The sequence below is a fragment of the Dermacentor albipictus genome, chromosome 1 (assembly GCF_038994185.2).
Source record: "Dermacentor albipictus isolate Rhodes 1998 colony chromosome 1, USDA_Dalb.pri_finalv2, whole genome shotgun sequence".
NCBI classification, from domain to species: Eukaryota; Metazoa; Arthropoda; class Arachnida; order Ixodida; family Ixodidae; genus Dermacentor; species Dermacentor albipictus.
The window spans coordinates 62,577,397-62,596,911 of record NC_091821.1 but is presented as its reverse complement, the minus strand read 5'-3'; the positions used below and the strand labels follow the sequence as shown (position 1 = coordinate 62,596,911).

Sequence of the window (19,515 nt, the reverse complement as noted above, 5' to 3'; positions counted from 1 at the left end):
TTGACGCCATCTTTTAATACACATCCAATTTTGCTGAAAGCTATGCGGAATTACCTTAACACATTGTCCATGTATACATACGTTCTACGTGTAAATGCACGTTTTTGAATCATAATTTGAATATCTGTGGCATTACAAAGATTAGAGGTAGCAATATGGCGGCGCCTTTGCGGTTTCCACTTTTTTCGAACAGCTTTCCCTCTAGTAGCGTTAGCGTAATAACCATGCGTAGTGCGTAGCAATAGCCGACAACCGTCCACGGTCGATGGCGCCGCGGCGCATCAGCAGTTAGCTCATAAAAAAAGTCTACACAGCATAGGCGGACAGTTTGAGTGACCTCAAAGTGACCGCCTATGCTGACCTCAGAGTGACCTTTGAGTGACCTCAAAGAATTCGTTTTCTATGGAGCAAGGGACGAACGCCCATCGAAATGCACAAGGAAATACAGCCCAAGTATGGAGAAAGGTGTCTCGCTTTGAAAAGTGTAAGGTGGTGGGGGTGCGTTTTCTCAAAAGGCCGTGAAGACCTGCATGACAATGAGCGCTCGGGGAGGTCGCTGACTGACGACAGGGGCATCTCGTATTTAGTGCTGCGATGGGACAAATGTCTGAACCCGTGTGGAGGCTATGTGGAAAATAATGTAAGGTACGTAGAATAGTACGTTATATGTGTAATTACCTCTATGTACCTTATTTTGGCTAATAAATACGGGCAAAGACTTTCCGATTCACCCTCATAAGTAAGGCTTACATGTATACATTGGCACACGCATGTGACACACCATTCACAATTAAACGTACGGACAACTGAAGAGCTGCCTAGAAGCGAATCATTCTTGACGAATGACTGGAAATTATTGAGCAGCAGTTATCTGCCCCGTGTGTTCACTCAAAAGTTCGTGCTCCTGCGCGAACACTGCACTTATCCTGCAACATAAGCATTCGGAGCAGTCCTCAAATCAATGATAATTTCTCCCTTAAAGCGTTAGTAAGGGATCTTATCTAATAAATATTCTAACGAAACAATGTTCGACAACTGCGAATAGCGAATTGTTCAATCGGATAGCAGAGACTATTGGATTTATATTTCATATTTCGAATATAGTCACACGCCAATGAATATCAAGTACCGAAGTTTAATGTTATGCTGCAGCAAGCATAGATGGCCATTTTAGGCAATTGCGTCGCCAGACTGGGCAACACCCGGTGCTCGTCCGTTCCTGAGCTCCGGTTTCCGGCCTTCGCTTTTAGCGTCATCCATACGCTGCACGCGCAAACCAGTTCAAAATGTCTTATTAGCAGGAGCGTTCTGATACCGAAACATTTGAATCCAATATTCTAGAAAAACGACTTTTTTGTATCGAATAGAATATCTCCAATTTCGAAACGAAGTGTAACTTAAAGGTTCGGCGGAGTTTGATTGGTAACAAAATGTTTACCTACGCTATGTGATACAAATGTTGCGGGTAACCGGATGTCAGGTCAACCGAGAAGCTTGTAAATGAAAAGCAAAGCAGAGATGATCATACCGTTACAATGACAGCAATTAAAGAGAAACAACAAGTCATCAGATATGCACGTAGTAAAGTGCAGTGCTCGTTGAAGAAACTAAGTGCATTATTAAAGCACAGCGCACCGCTTTAAAAGACTCTATACATAATGAAACTGACGAAATAATAAATTGCTTTTCCTAAATCGATCAAGACAAATTCATAGGCTGCTGAAGGCGACACACGCTTACTTAACCAATTAAAACTATTGTGGAGGAGTGATCTTCATGCATTCGCCAAGTAACTGGTTTGTCAGCGCAACAATCGCGGTTCTCTTGTAGCTGAATCATTCGGAAGAGTGCACCAGTATATCTCCCTGTAGACGGCAATAGCTTTTGTCCCTTATAGTATATTAAGCGGAACGAATATTCGACAACTTCGAACCATGAATTCTCGACGCAAATACGAATCAAATAGTTGTCGCCATTTCATTCGATTCGAGAATGCACTGTTTGAAGTTGTCGAATTCAAAATTTAGCATATTCGCACACGCCCAGTGCAAATGTTTCCAAGAGTGCAGAAATGATTGAAAAAATGAACAAAAGAAACTACCTTGCAGCGCTGGAGAAAGTCGAGAGGCCCCAGATTGGGTATGCCGCTGAGCGTGAGTCTACGAAGGTTGCGGCGAGACTCCGTATAGGCAACGTGCAGGTCGGCCATGTCAGCGGGGTCGAGACGGAACTCGAGCTGGCACAGGGTGCAGCGGAGGAAGTATCCGCGCCGTTCCACGCGTACGTCGAGGTCTACGAGCCGTCGGAAGGCGTGGGCCAATCGCCACGCTGCGCGTGGCTGGCGGAGACCGCAAGGCGGCGTCGACAGCGCCTGCAGGAACACGAGTCCTGCGTCTTGGAGCAGTTTTGTTAGGTCGAGGTCCTGGCTGAAGTGGAAAGAGCTCACGTTCAACTCGACGACGTACCGGACGACGGGGAAGAACTCGCGCAGACCGCTGAGGCAGGCGCTGTCAGCTATCGCCTCGGGGACAGCTGAAAATGATTGCTCTGGAAGCAGGACTAGACAAAGATTGCGAACGGCCATCCAGAAGTGCCTTTCAACAGCTGCGCTGATTGTTGCGCTTAGGACATCGGCACCGGGAGTGAAGACTAGGACCAGTTGCGAGGGAAGCACACGGCGCGCAAGCGCCTGGGTGAGGTCGCGCATCCAAACGCAGCTCGAGGAATCGCGCGAGGAATTGACGTTGGCGCAGACGAACGACTGCCTGATGAAGGGCGTTATTTCAAATGGCACAAACTCAAGCTTTGGTGGTATGTCTGAGGAAAATGTGAATCTTTCGAGCTGGGGTCCTGAGGCAAAAATTTTATCCACCTGGACCACGCATCTGCGGAAGCTTCCATTCAAGACGTGCACGTGAAGCTCGGTCACGTTGGGGCAGAAGCGGAGCAGTGAGCAGAGGAGGACAGTGTTCACATCGCCGCCGACCTCGGTGTACACTCGGCGCAGACTGCGCGCCAGGGTAACCGGCGTCCTGCTCAAGCGCTGACGAACTGTCCGAGTCACGTCGTCTGCCTCGGCATGCGAGAGAACGAGTGAGAACTCGAGCACTTCCAGCTGTACAAGCCGTTTATGTAGCAGCCACAGCAAGTTTTTCAGCGGTATAGGGCAGCCGACACAGCGCAGGATGCGTAGGTTTGAGCATGATCCTATCCACGCTGGCAAAATGTTTCTGTCGGCGAATATACAGTTTGTGGAGTCAAATTCATGCGTTGCTGCAGCGTTCTCGATGCCGTTTAGCAACTCGTGAATGGTCAGCGTAGCGTTGGCGGGAAGGCGCACAGTCATGGCGACTGTGTTGTTTGGCTTTCTTACTACACGGTCATTCTTCAGGATTACGCAGAGATGAGTACGGCTGGTACGGCTGTGGCAGGCAGCGGTGCAGTACTTGTATGCAGTGCACTGCTCTGATGAGCACTCCTGGCGGCTGATCTGATGCCACGCGGGTGGAACGCATCTTGGGAGAGCAACCGTGTATCGCTACAGGCGTCCACGTGCTTACAGAGTGACTCGGGTATCGCAAGTGACGCTATATCGTTTTCGCGTATAGACGAGAACACGGATCAAGATAGAAAGGAGTGCCGGCCTTCTTATCTTGCAATGCATTTGGCATTACGAACTAATGTCCCAGCTCTAGAACGTCTCCCGTATTCTTAAGGGCCAGTTTTTCTAAGGATCCCTTGTCTTTTTCTTACTTAGCGCCAAATGTGCGCGTCGCGTGCCGGTCAAAGTGAGAAACGAACGCGTCGAGGGGCCTTTCAAAATATTAAGCGGCCGGAAGACACGCAATTGCCGTCGTCACCGCTTGAAACAGAATTGCGTACATCGTTTATCATTTTCCAGAGGCCGTTTTTCACCTGTTAGCAGAAAGCTATCGCTCGGCGCAAGAAGCGTCGGCATGTATCGGAACTTTCCCGAACGTTGTTGACAATTCTATCGCGAGAGAATGTTGCCTAATCAGATGACTTGCGCGACATGAATAACGGTGTACATTCTAGAACGTACGCGAGTACCAGCGATTACGCTGTAATGTACGATGAGTCATGTATAAACAGCTGATGCGCTTAACCCATCGATTTACCCGCCGTGGTTGCTCAGTGGCTATGGTGTTAGGCTGCTGAGCACGAGGTCGCGGGATCGAATCGCGGCCTCAGCGGCCGCATTTCGATGGCAGCGAAATGCGAAAACACCCGTGTACTTAGATTTAGGTGCACGTTAAAGAACCCCAGGTGGTCGAAATTTCCGGAGTCCTCCACTACGGCGTGCCTCCTAACCAGAAAGTGGTTTTGGCACGTAAAACCCCATAATAAAAATAAATAAATAAAAGGAGCACCCGAGCTAAAGCTTCTTCTTAAGAAAGAAACGCAAAAATGAAAACATCATCTGCGTGCGCATGTCATTAAGTTACATGGAATAAGTCGCCTATCAAATATATTGCGTCAATAGGCAATCATTTATGCAATCATTGCGCATGTTTTATATGTGAAAGGCATCTGCAAGTTCACGAGCTTTCTTGCCTTTGTGCTTGACGAACGGTCATAGTTCTATCGAAGAAATGCTTACAACTGCATGCTTCGCAGTATGCTGAAATATGAGATATACTAGGCGTTCTCTTTCAAGTACTGTTGTGCTGTCGCAGGCGCTCGTTCCCGAAGCTGCCAGTCTGAGCTTTTCCACAGTACAGTGGGATCTCGTAAGCGACGCCAACGGCGCAGGAGACAAAATGGGCTTTACAGAGCAACCAGCAGTAGTTAACCTTTAACCTAAGTGCCTTCATTTCATTTGCGACGCAAACCTTTCCAACTTTTAGGTTGGCAGAAAAAGCCACATCCACGTTAAAACATTTGGTAATTTTTTTTAAGTGATGAGATGGTCAGTGGACGTATGGCATGTCTGCAACGTTTTTTCGCTTCTTGTTTTTGCCAATTACGTGAGTTTCACTTGAAGGTCGGGGTTTCCTGTTTTTGATAAATCCCAGGGGACAACGCCAGCACAAGCGCAGGATAACGTACGTCTTTGACACGGTCGAACTGCTCGTGAAAGCTCGCAAATTCTGTGGGCACAAGACTTAGTGAGGGCGGAATTTAGAGAATTTAAAGCAATGGCATTCTTCACAATATTGAATGGCTCGATAAATGGCTTCAAAGAGGTTTATTTGATCTAGGAGCAAGAGTGGTGTGAAATTTAAAAAAATGAGATATACAGGTGCGCTGATCTTTCAGACGATAGGTTGCCGGTCTTATCATAGATGAACGCCAGCGAATCCCGCTTTGTCGCGCAGCTCTGTGTTCAAGAAGTAGCCTTTATCCCGTTCAGTCACGGCGTCCACATTTGAGGATGCGACCTATTTTTGCCATTTCTGTGTAGTGGTAGCAAGAAAATAGAGCACAAACATTAAGCTCAGGGTAAATTGAACATTGTGCTAACCTAAATTACTTCCATTTTACTTCAGAGTGATATGCATCGTTACAGAGTATCGCCTTTGTGAAGGCGCTATCGTTTGACGTGGGGTTGTCGGTAGCAACCTCGAAATATTTTTTTTTTTCTATTTCAGAATGCTTGCCGCCAACAAATAACTTGTGCATGTTATTTGAGCGGGTGATTCAATTCTTTTTACAGCGAAGCTGTACATGGCTAGGTTCTGGAAACAATTGCGTCCGTCTATCGAGCCTTGTAGATCGAGAATTTCTCCCCATACGTAGGCCGATCCCGAAGATAATGCAATACCGGGCCGACCCGCGGCGGAGGTGAAGCAGGCTTTAAGCACTCCGCCAACTTGCAACAATAAGTTTGATATTGACACGTGTACTTGTCTTTATCGGGCGACACCTTTCACCGCCTTACAACTGTTATCGCACGGCGCAGGACGCGCCTGCATGTATCGGAAGTTTCTAGAATGTTATCGATGGTTCCATCCGCTGTCTGTGACCGAACCTTGTGTTATCTGATTGCATGTGTGCGCGACGCGAATAATGTACAACTTTGTGGAAGGCACGCGGGTCCCAGCGGTTACTCTGGAACATTCGACGTCTGATGTATAAAAGCCGACGCGCCTGACCCGCTCATCAGATTTTCTACGATCGCCGAGTGTATTCGCCGCTATCATTATTTGAGTGCAGCCTGCTTTTGAGGGCACAAGTTCGCCCAATAAAATGATAGTTTCGTTATTCTTCTGCCTTCTTCACCGTCACTACCACGTGACAATATCTTAGGTCTAAATACAACCCGTATCAGATATTAAGCTGATAATTAAGAACAGATACTACACTTTGCCCACGTATGCCATGTCCACGTTCGCACCTCCCTCTCTTTGTCGGCGTTCCAAGCGCTTGCGTATCTGCTCTCCTTTCCCTTCCACTCTCCCGTGATGGCGGTCCCGTAAGCGTGCTGCCCACCAGGACCACGAGGCGGAAAGAAATGCGAACCGCCTATGTGGCCCTGATCCCGCAAACGTGGAACTTTTCACCGGAGCAACGGCCAGGTTTCAGAGGGAGTTTGTGGGGAACCAATTTTGTGTGGCCTGTGTTGTGTGTGACCGCTTGTGGTTATTGAGTGACCTCACAACCATTAATGCACTGCGGGATGTCGACCAACGCACGATCGCCTTGGCTACGGTGAGGAAGAGAGAGAGAAAACGTCGTTATGAGCTTAAAGATGGCTTGATTTGCAGGAGTGCACTGTAAGATATTCACCGTAGTTTTTACAGTGGAAGCACCGGCAGCTGATGCTGCCAATCTTTGACAATAAAAAAAATTGTGATCCGTATTTCAAGTAATGCGGCATGTCTAGTGATATCGGATAGAAAATATCTAGCCACTGTGTTTTCCCTCCACAGTCTTTTTTTAGTAAATTACACCACAGCCTATAGAATCTATGCTGCCGAAATTTTGTGTTTTCTAGCGTCTAAGCCGTTAAGTATACAGTAGCGTGAAAAACATCGACAGCAACGCTTTCTCGTTTTGTAGCCTACTGTCAAATATGGAGTGCGCTGTGAAACATGCATACCAACATTTCCTGGCTTTAGGCCGTAATATATGACGTGGACTGTGAGATGAGCACACCCACATTTTTCTAGTTTTCTAACCTTTGTAGAGCAAAATGAAGACTATATGATCTTCTTTTACGTAAATAGCTGTCTACCCATGCTAGTGGAAAGGAAGCCATGCAGATTTGTCAACTTAGGTCATTTGTGATGTATAGAAAAGATATTCTCGATCTTCAATGCCCACGTTATGTCATGGTGCAGAATTCATTCAATCTGATTTACACAGGAGCAACGCTGCTGCTTTTCTACTATGCAGTACATATGGCATTCAGACAAAGCCTAAAAACTGCATACATGGATTAGGCCACCGCTGCAAAATGTGAAGTGTAAATATGCTATGCAGGAAGACAATGCAGTAGAAATGGCCTATACTGCTAACTATTTATTAACGTTTTCCACACACCTGGATTCTGCATTTGACATATGTCCATTCCAGACGAGAAATAACTTTATCATAGTCACTTTCTGATATTTTGATCCATTTTGTACTTTCTTCAGTCTTCAAACATCTGCAAAAAAGAAACTAAAGGGTGTAAGACAATACACTATTTGTGTGCTTCATGGAGAGACTTTATAACACTACCTACGAAGTGACTTTGAGGCTATTGAGGTTTAAGTTACAGTACTGAGGCCGTTAGCATATAATGAGCGGTCACTGCACAATACAGCATTGAGAGAGCAGAGTGATCTCAGACATTGATCTTATCTCACGGTATTTTTATATAGATGGAATTGGTTATAAAGAGAAGGTTGTCTGAGTACCTCAGTCGGCGCTTTTCTCTATGCTTAACGCCTGCTTCACCTCCGCCGCAGGTTGGGCCGGTATTGCACTATCTTCGGGATCGGCCCACGTATGGGGAGTGCTTAGCGCCTGCTTCACCTCCTCCGCGGGTCGGCCTGGTAGTGCACTATCTTCGGGATCGGCCCACGTATGGGGAGTGCTTAACGCCTGCTTCACCTCCACCGCGGGTCGGCCTGGTATTGCACTATCTTCGGGATCGGCCCACGTATGGGGAGTGCTTAATGCCTGCTTCACCTTCGCCGCGGGTCGGCCCGGCATTGCTTTATCTTGGGGATCGGGGAGTGCCATGGGGAGTGCTTAACGCCTGCTTCACTTACGCCGCGGGTCGGACCGGTATTGCACTATCTTCGGGATCGGCCCACGTGTGGGGAGTTTTTTGCTTACCGCAACGACACGACAATGTCCTTGGACGGTAGAGGTAGGGTGGCCCAATTCTAGCCACCCTAGTAGAGGTAGACAGCTTCGCTGGAATACACAGTTTGCACCGGCGTCATAGCAGCCGCTATCTTTGGATACAGAAAGCGCAACGAAAGCCTGGGCGTCTTGTTAGTCCGCGTATCACCAACCGGTTCCCGAGTACACTGCGGAAGCTATCCACAGTACCCAAAGATTTCGCCTGTGAAGTCATGTGAAAACTAGCAGGATTCACTAGCATGTCGCTAATACATGATATTTCTAGCCCGTAATTGGTCCAAATTATCTGGGCCTAACCATATATATATATATATATATATATATATATATATATATATATATATATAACATACGCAAAAGACCTTCATGTGCTAACAGTCATGAGATCGAATCGACAGCGGCAACAGCATTTTGATTGTAGAGAAAGCATGCCCGTACACCAGTATCAAGTAAACAGAAACCGCGTGGGCGATGTAAATATAGAATTCCTTCTAAAAGCCCACGTGCAGCCTATAGGAAAGTCAACGCAAACCAAGACAGTTTAGAACCCGAAACTGTAGCGCAGCAAAAGCGCGCGCACGTGGGAACTCACATCCTCCTTAAGCTGCTGGCACATAATATGCTATTAAACGTAACTATACAGCATGAAGCAACATATATGAGAGTACTTTGACAAAATGTGCAAAGCGAAAGTTTGGTTTAGCCTGGTTAAGTCTTGGTTTCACTTGGTTAACCTGTGATTTAGCTGTAATTATTATAATTAGATATACATGCACTGTTAAGGCAGGTATGACGGCTGCGCCTAAGTCAATGGCTAGACATGGCTGTGATTAGGCTTGGGTAGACACGCATCGTTCGACGGTGCGACACCTGTTGTGCCACAGGGAAAGCGCAAGTGCTAGAGATGCAAAGGGACACTGCGAACATGCACAGTGTCGAAGCACAAAAGGACAGGGCGCGAACGTGGTCGCTCGACGGTGCGACATTCCGGACCCTCTCCAGTGAAGCAGTTCGCCGAGCGATATCCGCGGCGTGGTCAGACGCCGCTCGGCGACGACGGTTGAAAGGCTCTCGCACCCGCGCAACGCTCAGAGAAGACGGCCTGGCTTCGCTCGCATCCATGGCGAAGCTCGCACTGACTAGGCGAGCGCGGCGCTGCCAGGCGCGCGGCGAGTCACTTGGTCAGGCTCAGAGCTTGGCACGGCGAGTCACGTGAAGCGTTGCCAAGGCTACGGCGCAGCTGCGGTCAAATGAAGGTCAAATTCACGGCGACGGCGAAACTCGGCTCGAAGAGGTTAGTAAAGCTTTGCTTTAAAAATGCTTTAACAATTGGTACCGTTTTCAGGCTTCACAACAATGCAACGGTGGCACATTCGGAACACCAATGCAAAGACGAAGGTTTGCGAACGAAATTGCGCGAACCCGAAGCATTGCGCAGCAAAAGTGCCCACAGGTGGGAAAACAAATCATCCTTAACGTTCTGGCACACGACACGCCATTGAACAGTTGAAAGACACAAATATTACATTACTTTAAAGCAACAAAATACTGCTTGCACAACTGGTACCGTTTCAAGCTGAAGTACAAGCAGTGACATAAACAAAAGTAAAGTTGCTGTCATCCCCTACATACATAGGTTCTCCCACACATATAAAAATATTGCTGGAAGGGGCGGCATCAACGTTGTATTTTCGGCGCCTAATAATTTGGTCAGCCTGTGTAGAAACACAAGGCCAGAAAGAATCACACGTACCACATGCGAAAAGGAACATAAAAACAAATTCATTGATTGCATCGCGGGTGTGGTATACCGGATTCCTCTCAGGTGTGGACGAGCCTGCATTGGTCAAACAGGTAGATGCATAAATGACAGGCTACGAGAACACAATAACAAAGTAAACAACGTGGCTGCCGACGGCTTTCTTGCCATCCATTGCAAGAGATGCAAATGCAAACCCAGATTTAAAGAAACAGTCATCATGAGCAGAAGCAAGTGTGAGATGACGCGCTTGATAATAGAAGCTAGACACATATCAACATTTGGTGACAAATGCGTCAGTAAGCCCTTGTTACGAACGGCCTGCAAGGGTATACCGACCTACAAAGTTTTCCCAGCCAGGCGCAGCTGCGAACGTGGTGAGCTTCCCCGAAGCGACCATGGAAGCCTTCCCCACCTGTCGCGGCGACTCGTTTTGTGGGGACGACGGTGTGCTGCACAACACCCCCTCGGCGCCGCTATGACTAAACGCCATCGGCGGACCAACTATTGTTAGTGAAATCGCCAACGCCTTCACGGTTCGACTGAAGCAGGCGGAATTCCTGGAAGAAGATGCTTTGCGGTGCCTTCTCATGAGCCTTTGAAGACGCCAGACAATGGACAGCCGCGGCGGCCGCTGTACGAGGTCAGCTCGGGGATTAAGAGGCGCCTGCTTGGTTCAAGCATCGTGACCACGAGAAGCCACTCACCTCGGCGTCGTCGGTAAAAGCTGTGCGGAATTATGTGTAACTACCCCCCCCCCCCCAAAGGCGGGTCGGCTACGATGTCAGGTTGAACGGCCGTTTTTCCCTCACCTAGGGATCTAGGGAGGACAGAGTGTTTATAAGCAGCTGTTGTGCGGCTGTTGAGGGTGCTTTCTCTCGCAGTCATGCTAGACTGATGAACTGCAACGTCCTTATGCAGATACTGTAAATCAACCCATATTCCTCGTTCTCGATGAGAAGCAGTCCTTCCCTTCAACAACGTCCTCAGCGTGGATAAGTTGGACGACGGCATAGGCCAGCTACCATCTATTTCATGCCCGACTCCAAACATTACAACTGGTTGCCAGCGGTGGGATTGACCTCCCAAACTTTACACCCTGCATTTCATTATCCACAGAAGAGCTCGATCATCTTTGTTCGCGTTGAATATGTACATGCCTGTCAATCTGCTGGCAAAAAAGTGCTAGCATGCGGTTCCCTGTTTTTTATTCGTGTTTGCCGAGTTTTTACACGTGTTGTATGACGCTTTGATGGTGATGGTGGTAACTGGAAATAAATCCATTGTTGAAAGTTAGCGCTGTGTGTGTCAGATGTGCCTTTCTGTTTTCCTTGTCGTTCAGCTTGCGCTACAACAAAATAAGATATGCCGTACCAACAAGCCCCTATAGCTATCCTTATCAAATTTCGCGTTAGGAAATATCGTAATCGTCGGACATTTTTTTTTATTTCGACAATCTTCGCAAAAATACCCGGAATATATGAGTAGGCAGACGTTCAATGGGTCAGAAGAATCTTGTGGAGCAAGCAGTGTACAGTGTCGATCACACTTGTCTAGAGTGGCCCGAAGGCTGCTCCGCACTGCGCCTGCGACGCCTAGCGACAAGCCCTGGGTTCGAGATGTGTTGGCCGATAGCGCCAGGCGCGTGGACGCTGCGGCATTCGCGGGCAGCCAAGATACAGGCCGCAGCATTCTAGCCGTGTCACGCTCGCAGCTCAGCTGGCAGTGCTCGTCCAGTGATAAAAAGCCGGTGCTCGCGACCCGCAAATCACGCAGGCCTGTATCTTGGCCGCCCGCGAATGCCGCAGCGTCCACGCGCCTGGCGCTATCGATCAACACATCTCGAACCCGGTGCTTGTCGCTAGGCGTCGCAGGCGCAGTGCGGAGCAGCCTTCGGGCCACTCTAGACAAGTGTGATCGACACTGTACAGGGTTGCCCACGTAGCTTGTGCCAAAATTTAAAAATATGTGACTGCTACGTAGCTCGACAGAACCAAAGTAATGTTTGCCGTCGCTTGGAGCAAGTCAGACTATTGTATTTCGCCTGACTACATAATTAGCCATTAATAAGTAATGAACTTCTCAAATATTATAATCAGCGGAAACTTGTCAATCAGAAAATTGTAAACCATCATTAAAAATTTCCGATCCATCTCTCTGTACTTAGATTCAGGTGCACGTTAAAGAACCCCAGGTGGTCCAAATTCCCGGAGTCCCGCACTACAGCGTGCCTCATAATCAGAGAGTGATTTTGACACGTAAAACCCCATAATTTTTAACCAGACATGCGGCCAGCGCGGAAACAAAAGCGCTGGCGTGGGCTTCAGACCTACTGCGCATGCGCTACTTCGCCTGCGGCGCCGTCGCCGCTAATGAAGGTAAGCACACGGAAGGAAAGAAAGCATGGTAAAAGGTGGTCAGTGAAAAAGTGGGCGCGGACTTTCTCCCTAATCGCAAACCCGCCGTATAGTGGCTTAGTGGTTATGGCATTCTGCCGCTAATCACGAGGTCGCGGGATCGTTTCCCGGCAGTGGCGGCTACACTTTGAATGGGTTAATGCAAAAATGCTCTTGCGCATCGTGCTTTTGGGCGCGTGCGTGTCAAACACTGATCAAAATTCTTTCGGAGGCATCCGCACAGCGTGTCTCTCATAGCCAGCTGTGCAGCTTCGGGGACATTAAATCCCGCAATATAATATTGAGACGATTACCCTTGCAAACATTTTTACTGGACAAGATTGTGAAGTGACCATTGCCCCGAGACCCATGGACCATGAATATCGACGAGGGATCAAATAAAATGGTGGATCCTCATCGAGAACGGCTCTGGGTGTTTGATGAATATACATTCTAAGAAAAATCCCGGGGAAAACGGGAGTAACTGGGAAGTTAGTCCTAAAAAGGGCGCTTTATAGTCCCTCAAGGGAGTAACTGCATGAATGTGCGTGCCATGTGCAAATTTCGGGGAGTAAATGTTTAGTGCCTGGTCGGAAAGAGATCAACTGGAGGACGAACGACAACAGTTACTCAACAAGCGCTCCTCTGTTTTCGTCCGTGTTGTGGAGTGAAGCGGCAAAAACGGTATTGTCTATAAATCGTGAATAGTTCGAAGTTCATGAAGTGTCTATTGAACTACATGCAAAGCAGCACTTTGCCTCTTCGTGAGAAAATTGCGTGAAATTTAAAAGCTGGAATGTGAAGAGCCATGCCCATCGTGCGCACACCATAAGTGAGCGATGCACATTAAACGCGCAAGTCATTGATAGACTGTCAGATTTTGCTGGTCAATAGCACCTAAGTTCCTTCCGTTCCAATGAGATCACAAACTTAACTGAAGCGATGTGTAGCTCAAACGAGACGCACTAAGCGACAGAGAAATCGTCCTTCTCTGTCGCCTTATAGGTGCCCCGTTTCAGCTCGCTACACTTTTACATCGCGAAGTGTCTCAGTTTAAATCAGCCTAAGAATGCTAGGGCAGATTTCTTTTCGCACTCGCTTATGGTTGCAAGTACATTCAACGTTACACTCTCCCCGCACCGCATACACAAAATGCCGAGTCACTTTTATATTGCCGCACCTCCGTTCCGATGCTTAACCTGTCTCAATTTCCTGCCCCGTCAACCGATCTACTTCACAAGCTGCACGCTTTCGAAAGCCAGGAACCAGGGTTGTATAGTGATGAGATAAATATAGTTCGTGCACAAATACAGACATATGAGACGGAAGTGTACAAAAGGTCAATGGTGCGTTCACGCACAACTCGCTTCACAGATGAGCAGCGCACAAAAAGGGCTCTCGGTGATGAAAAGCGATACGCGCTTTCCAAGAAAATATTACAAGTCGAGTCTGGTGGTTCCATATACACAGAAACGTCAAAAATAATAATCGTATTTGAAGCTCATTATAAATATCTTCACTGCAGTTAAGCCTTAGAATGGATACGAAAAGCTGATCAGTTTATTTCACTTATGCCACACTTACAAGAAGATGATCGACTCAGCATTGATGGGCCAGTAACTCGAGAATAAATTAATTTTGCCGTCAAAACGCTGCAGAAAAACAAGACGCCTGGCCCTGTTGGCCTTAGTGCTGAATTTTATATAAAATTTTAGAAATTCCTGTGTCCTTTTCTTGAGCAGCTTTTCGAGGAAGCCTACGAATATGGTGAGCTTCCTCCATCTTTCTATCAGGGCCACACAACCTTAATACCAAAGAGCACTGATAACGAAGTAATAAAGAGAGTAAACGGATATAGGCCGATATCGTTATCTAACGTCGATTACAAAATATTAGCAAAAGTACTGACAAATAGGTTGCAGACAGTCATTACTAAATTAGTAGGTGACCATCAAACATGCGGAATTCGAGGCCGCTCTATACAAACAAATGTTCATATCGCATGTTCAGTCCTTGAGTGCATAAAGGGTAGAACGGATAAAGTAGCTCTTCTCCAGATTGACCTCGCCAAAGCCTTTGGTAAGGTTCAGCACGATTTTTGTTCGAACTACTGCGACATCTTCAGTCAGGGGATGTATTATACAATGGTATAACACTTTGTTATAAACATTGCACTACAAAGTTAATTGTGAACTGTACCCTCTCAGATATAATACAGGTACAGGCATCCGTTCGTCCGCTCCCGCCTTTACTCTTCGCCATATACTTAGAACCGCTTAACTTAAGCGTGATTTGCGACTCGAGCATTAAAGGATACATGTATGCAGATGAGGAAATTAAAGTGCTAGCTTATGCAGATGGCATTGCCTTCTTTTGCGTCGATAAACCAAGCATTACCAAGGCAATAAACGCTACCCTGCGTTTCTGCGAGACTGCAGGAGCTAGTGAAATTTTGGCAAAAGTACCGTGGGCGCTCACTCTCTCTGTATTCGCGAATATTCATATCTCTCCATTTTTGCGAGAGCTAAGGCATGCAATACATTTCTCGCTTCTAAGTTTCTTTATGTTCTGCAGGTCTTGCACTGCTCACGTTTCCATGTTCAAGCATTTCATAGAATGTTTGCATGTTTTATTTGACATTCATCATGGGAAGCCATGAGAAAACACAACCTTTTTCTTCCGCTTGAGAAGGGAGGCCTGAGCCTTGTGCATTTGTTTGTGCGACAATTGGTCATGCGCTTATTTTACCTTTAAAATGTCCGTCATCCATTCCTTCTCGCAGTTAATCGAGCATGTCTTGCGTCACACCTCCCTTTTCTTTTTGTCACGACAAACTTTGCTCAAGAACTGCCATTATGGGGCTTCCTAAAGGAACTTGTCGACACTATTTCATTCTTAAAAGCCAGATTCAACCTTGAATATTTGTTTACCGTCAATCGCACGTCACTAAATGTAGCACTTATAGATAACCTTTTCCCTGAACCTCTGTACCGAAAGCCGTATCTGTCTCTATTTGGTCAAGATGTTCTTGGCCGTGTCAGTAGAATGTGCATTACGCCAGCTGCGAAAACATTTTTCTTTAAGCTGCACACCTCCACCCTGCCAGTTAAAACGTGGCTTCAGGAACAAGAACTGTATGTACCCTGGAATACAAATTGTAGACTTTGCAATCAACCCGAGACAATAGAACATTGCTTTATACTTTGTCGTGACGCATTTCATTTTTGGGACACCTTACAAACTATCAAAAAAGACTCCTCTCGCATATAATGGTATCCGGTTCCTTCCTTTCAAAAAGACAGCCAGTAATACACCATATGATTTGTTTATGTTATTAGCTCTTTATTCATTATGGAAAAGTCGAATGATCGACAAACATGCGGAGCCACCTCGCTCGACAAGGTCTATCTTCCGAGAAGAGACTGCTCACGTGCGTAGTGTGGTTGCTACCTTTGATCCCGTACCTGAATGGATTTTGCGTCTGGCCGCTTGTGTTTGCTTGCCAGAATTTTTAACCGTCATTGGACTGCATACCATGTGTGCGTTTGTTTCTCATGTATGTTCAACTGTAATGTAACAATATTGGTTTGACACTACTCATAATTTCATGCAATAAAGCAAACAAAAGATGTGCCGTGGTGCAGTGGTTAGTGTGCCTGACTTACGAGCGCGAGGATGTGAGTTCAAATCCTACTTTCCGGCACCTATTTTTTTCCGCTCAATAATGTTTCTTAGGGTATGAATGCCTAAATTCATTGATTCCACCTTTGTGGACCATCGGGAATAATGACCGTTACTCCCTTGAAGAACATCGGAAAAGAGCAACTGTTAGTCCTCGGAGGAGTAACGGCATGGGGAGTAACAGTTCATTCCCTCGCACTTACCCCCTAAAGGGAGGAATGGGTCTGGCAGATCAGTTCCTCACCTAAAGGAGTAACCTCAATACCCAATTTTCTCCTTTTCTTCTTAGAGTGTAGTACTCGGAAACACTCGCAGCCGGCACAATTCGAAGGTCGCTGTGGCACACCTGGAAAGCATTCTGAACTTTGGTTTATAAACTGTCGTAAAGTGTATACAGTCAACCTTTGAGGCGCAAGAAAAGAAAAAAAAGACGTCAAGATAATGCTAACTTGACATCGGCTACTGCGGCGAGCACATGACGCTGACGTTTTGTTCCAAATACGCACAACCTAAATGGTGCCATTTTCCTTGAGGAAGCGTCACTGCCGCTAAAAGGTAAACTCATCTTGTCGGTAAACTTCTAGGCGAAATTTCCGAAGATCTGTGAGCGAGAGCCTATGTGTGTTCGCATGATTTTCTAGGTGGTAAAATTTCATAAAAATAAATGCGATTGAACGAAGTAGAGGAGCCCTAACAGCTACCTAGTTTTCACAGCCACATCTGCACCACTCGTGAGCGATAATTTTATGTATGTTCCAGCGCTTCGGTGACAAAAAAAAAAAACTCAGTGACCTTTCACTTTGTGAAAAGGATGACCAGTGAAACTATGTACGTGGGCCCCTTAATGGCGAACTGCCCCTTCGCCGCGGGTCGGCCCGGCATTGCACTATCTTGGCGATCAGCCCACGTATGGGAAGTGCTTAACGCCTGCTTCACCTCCGCCGCGGGTGGGGCTGGTATTGCACTATTTTCGGGATCGGCCCGCGTATGCGGAATGCTTAACGCCTGCTTCACCTCCGCCGCGGGTCGGGCCGGTATTGCACTACCTTCGGGTAGTGCGATACCGATCCATTACACACTATAGAATATACATTAGAAGGATATAAGTTTTCCATTCGTGCGCCTGCCCGCCATACGGTTCGGGACATGAGGCCGAGATATGGGAACCACCTATTCCTCAAGTTCGCGGCTTTCGCTGCCATAAAGACAGCCCTTCTGAAGAGCCATCGACGCACCGTATATACGTCGTTGCTGACCGAGAGCGTCGAGACGGTGCGTTGGCTGCGCGTCCTTCTCCCCAAACCGGATGACAGTCAAGGAAGATACAATCGATGTATTTATTATTCATGCTACAGTGAAATTCCGACGTGGATTCCAGTATAGTTGAGTTTCACGACACAACCCTTTCCATGTTGATTATTAAACAAAGAAGTTGCTTGTCTCAAGATGATGGTAGATGTCAGAAAAGTGTGTAGGGACCCGGATGGGGGGTGGGGGGAGACTATGTGCTCAAAGCTTGCGACAGATGCATGTTAACGAAATGGGGTCGTAGTTTTCAGATGAAGGTTGGTTACAGTGTTGTTTAAAAATAGGAATTAACTTGGCTATCTTCCAGTCAGTGGGCTGACGACGAGTTGACAAAGACGCTCCAGTAATATAGCACAATATTTGACTGCGCAAAGCTGATGGGCTTTATAATATCTTACATTTACTGTTATCAATACCAGATGATGTGTATAGACACCTTAGCTCTTTTGTGCGTTTCATGCACTTTCAACGCTCATATTGATACGGGACATGAAGTGACTGTAGATGCCAGAAACACGGGAGACAGTAGAGTAGTCTCCATTATTTTAAAAAAAGGAGTTCAATGTTGACGCATACTCTGATGCAGAAAAAGGAAGAGATCAACAACTTGAAATGTAATAACGTTGTTGGCGCGTTCTGGAGAAAAACCTTGCCAAAGCTTTAAGTAAGACATATCCCTGGACAAATATTTTTTCTTTGGCTGCAGCTACAGCAACGGAATATGTCGTTCAAAACTATAAAAATACCAAGTTCCCAAGCCGGTTGAAGCAGGAAGGACAAAGTTTAGGCCGATCGATGTATTGCTCTTCACTCCCATGTTGGATGAGCCACTATGCTTGCAGCGCACGTATAGACTCGCGCGCCAGATTTCACTCTAGTAAATGTTTTGCAGGAAACTCCACGGGCTTTATATCGCTGGACACTAATGACACATTTGATTTCTATTTTGAAATCGCTGTCAAAGAGCTCTGATTGTCTAGTGGGACGACAAGCTGAAGGTGCATTACAGAGTCAAATGAATTTAGCAACATCATTCCGGCCCTGTGGATTAGCACTAAGTGAGCGCGCCTATATATGATCGCGATAAAGCTTGATTATTTCGTTGAGCATGCAGTCTTTAATGATTAGCCGGAGTGCCCGGAAACGACCCGTCAAATGTGCCAGAAATGTCCGCAAATATATGAGGACGTGTGACAATTCAAGCTTTGTGTGCCTCGGCTAACCGCCTTTGCGGCGTTCAACAAGAGCAAGGGACGGCGTCGCCTCTTAGCGCGCGCTTCGCGCGTTTGTAATAGTTTTTCTTTTAAATAGCTTTTTTTTACTCTCTCATTTCCATAGGCGGAAAGATTTCATTTGTCCGAGGGGGGGGGGAGGGGGTGCTGGGGTCTAACCAGCTTTCCGATAGCACCCTTGTATGTATGTGTATATATAACATTTATAACAGTTGCTCTTGAAGAAACTTCGTGTGACCTCAAAGAATTGTTCCCTGAAGTGACGGCTTTATATGAGTATGTACAAGACCTCATAGCAGGAGAAAGTTCAATTTCGCAGCCTGAGTCCCGTCGCACCACCAAGAAAGAGACTTGGGTCTCCGGATGAGCCATGAGACAAGCGGATTCAGTTAAACGCGTTAGGGATTCATGTGTGAATTGCGCGGATTAGTTCGCACAAATGCACGTCAATGAAAAAAAAAAGCCATATAGGGCATTGTGAAAGTTTTAATGCACAAAGATACAATCAAGAAATCTTTTCCTCGCACCGAACGCGAGTGTTTCTCGGTTGGATTGCTTTTTTTTTTTTAAATATTCGCTGTCAAGTTGGGGGTGCGACCCTTACACGGATTTATACGGTAAGAAACTTCATTCACGTATACTTCGCTATCACTAACACGGCTTAGCCTTTCCGGCGAAACTGCAGCCTTATTATTATTTTTTTTTTCTGTGAGGCCGAGCATAAGCGCTGCTGCGCTTGACTACTATTGAGTCTGTTTTCGAGTGGCTCCGGCTTGACCTCATTTCGTTTACTGAGTGAATTATATACATTTATAACCTC

The 19,515-nt window shown here is 46.6% G+C and overlaps 1 protein-coding gene and 2 pseudogenes across 8 annotated transcripts in view; 1 reads left to right on the top strand and 2 right to left on the bottom strand.

The window, feature by feature from the left end:
• LOC139047669 (uncharacterized) overlaps nt 1-3,807 on the bottom strand; it is a 37,922-nt gene extending 34,115 nt beyond the window's left edge. For 4 of the 8 annotated variants that reach the window (XR_011507313.1, XR_011507307.1, XR_011507308.1 and 1 more), the window contains exon 1: nt 2,102-3,807. Coding sequence is in view for 5 of the 8 variants with exons in the window: in XM_070521568.1 (XP_070377669.1) it covers nt 2,102-3,346 (1,245 nt within the window). In the remaining 3 variants the exon portion in view is untranslated. The remainder of the gene's footprint in view (nt 1-2,101) is intronic. The other 4 variants (XM_070521567.1, XM_070521569.1, XM_070521560.1 and 1 more) reach the window with 3 other exon arrangements.
• A 1,944-nt stretch (nt 3,808-5,751) lies between these two features.
• LOC139055064 (U2 spliceosomal RNA) lies at nt 5,752-5,891 on the bottom strand (annotated as a pseudogene).
• Nucleotides 5,892-6,425: 534 nt separating this feature from the next.
• On the top strand, nt 6,426-16,403 carry LOC139056183 (uncharacterized; annotated as a pseudogene).
• The last annotated feature ends 3,112 nt before the right edge of the window (nt 16,404-19,515 follow it).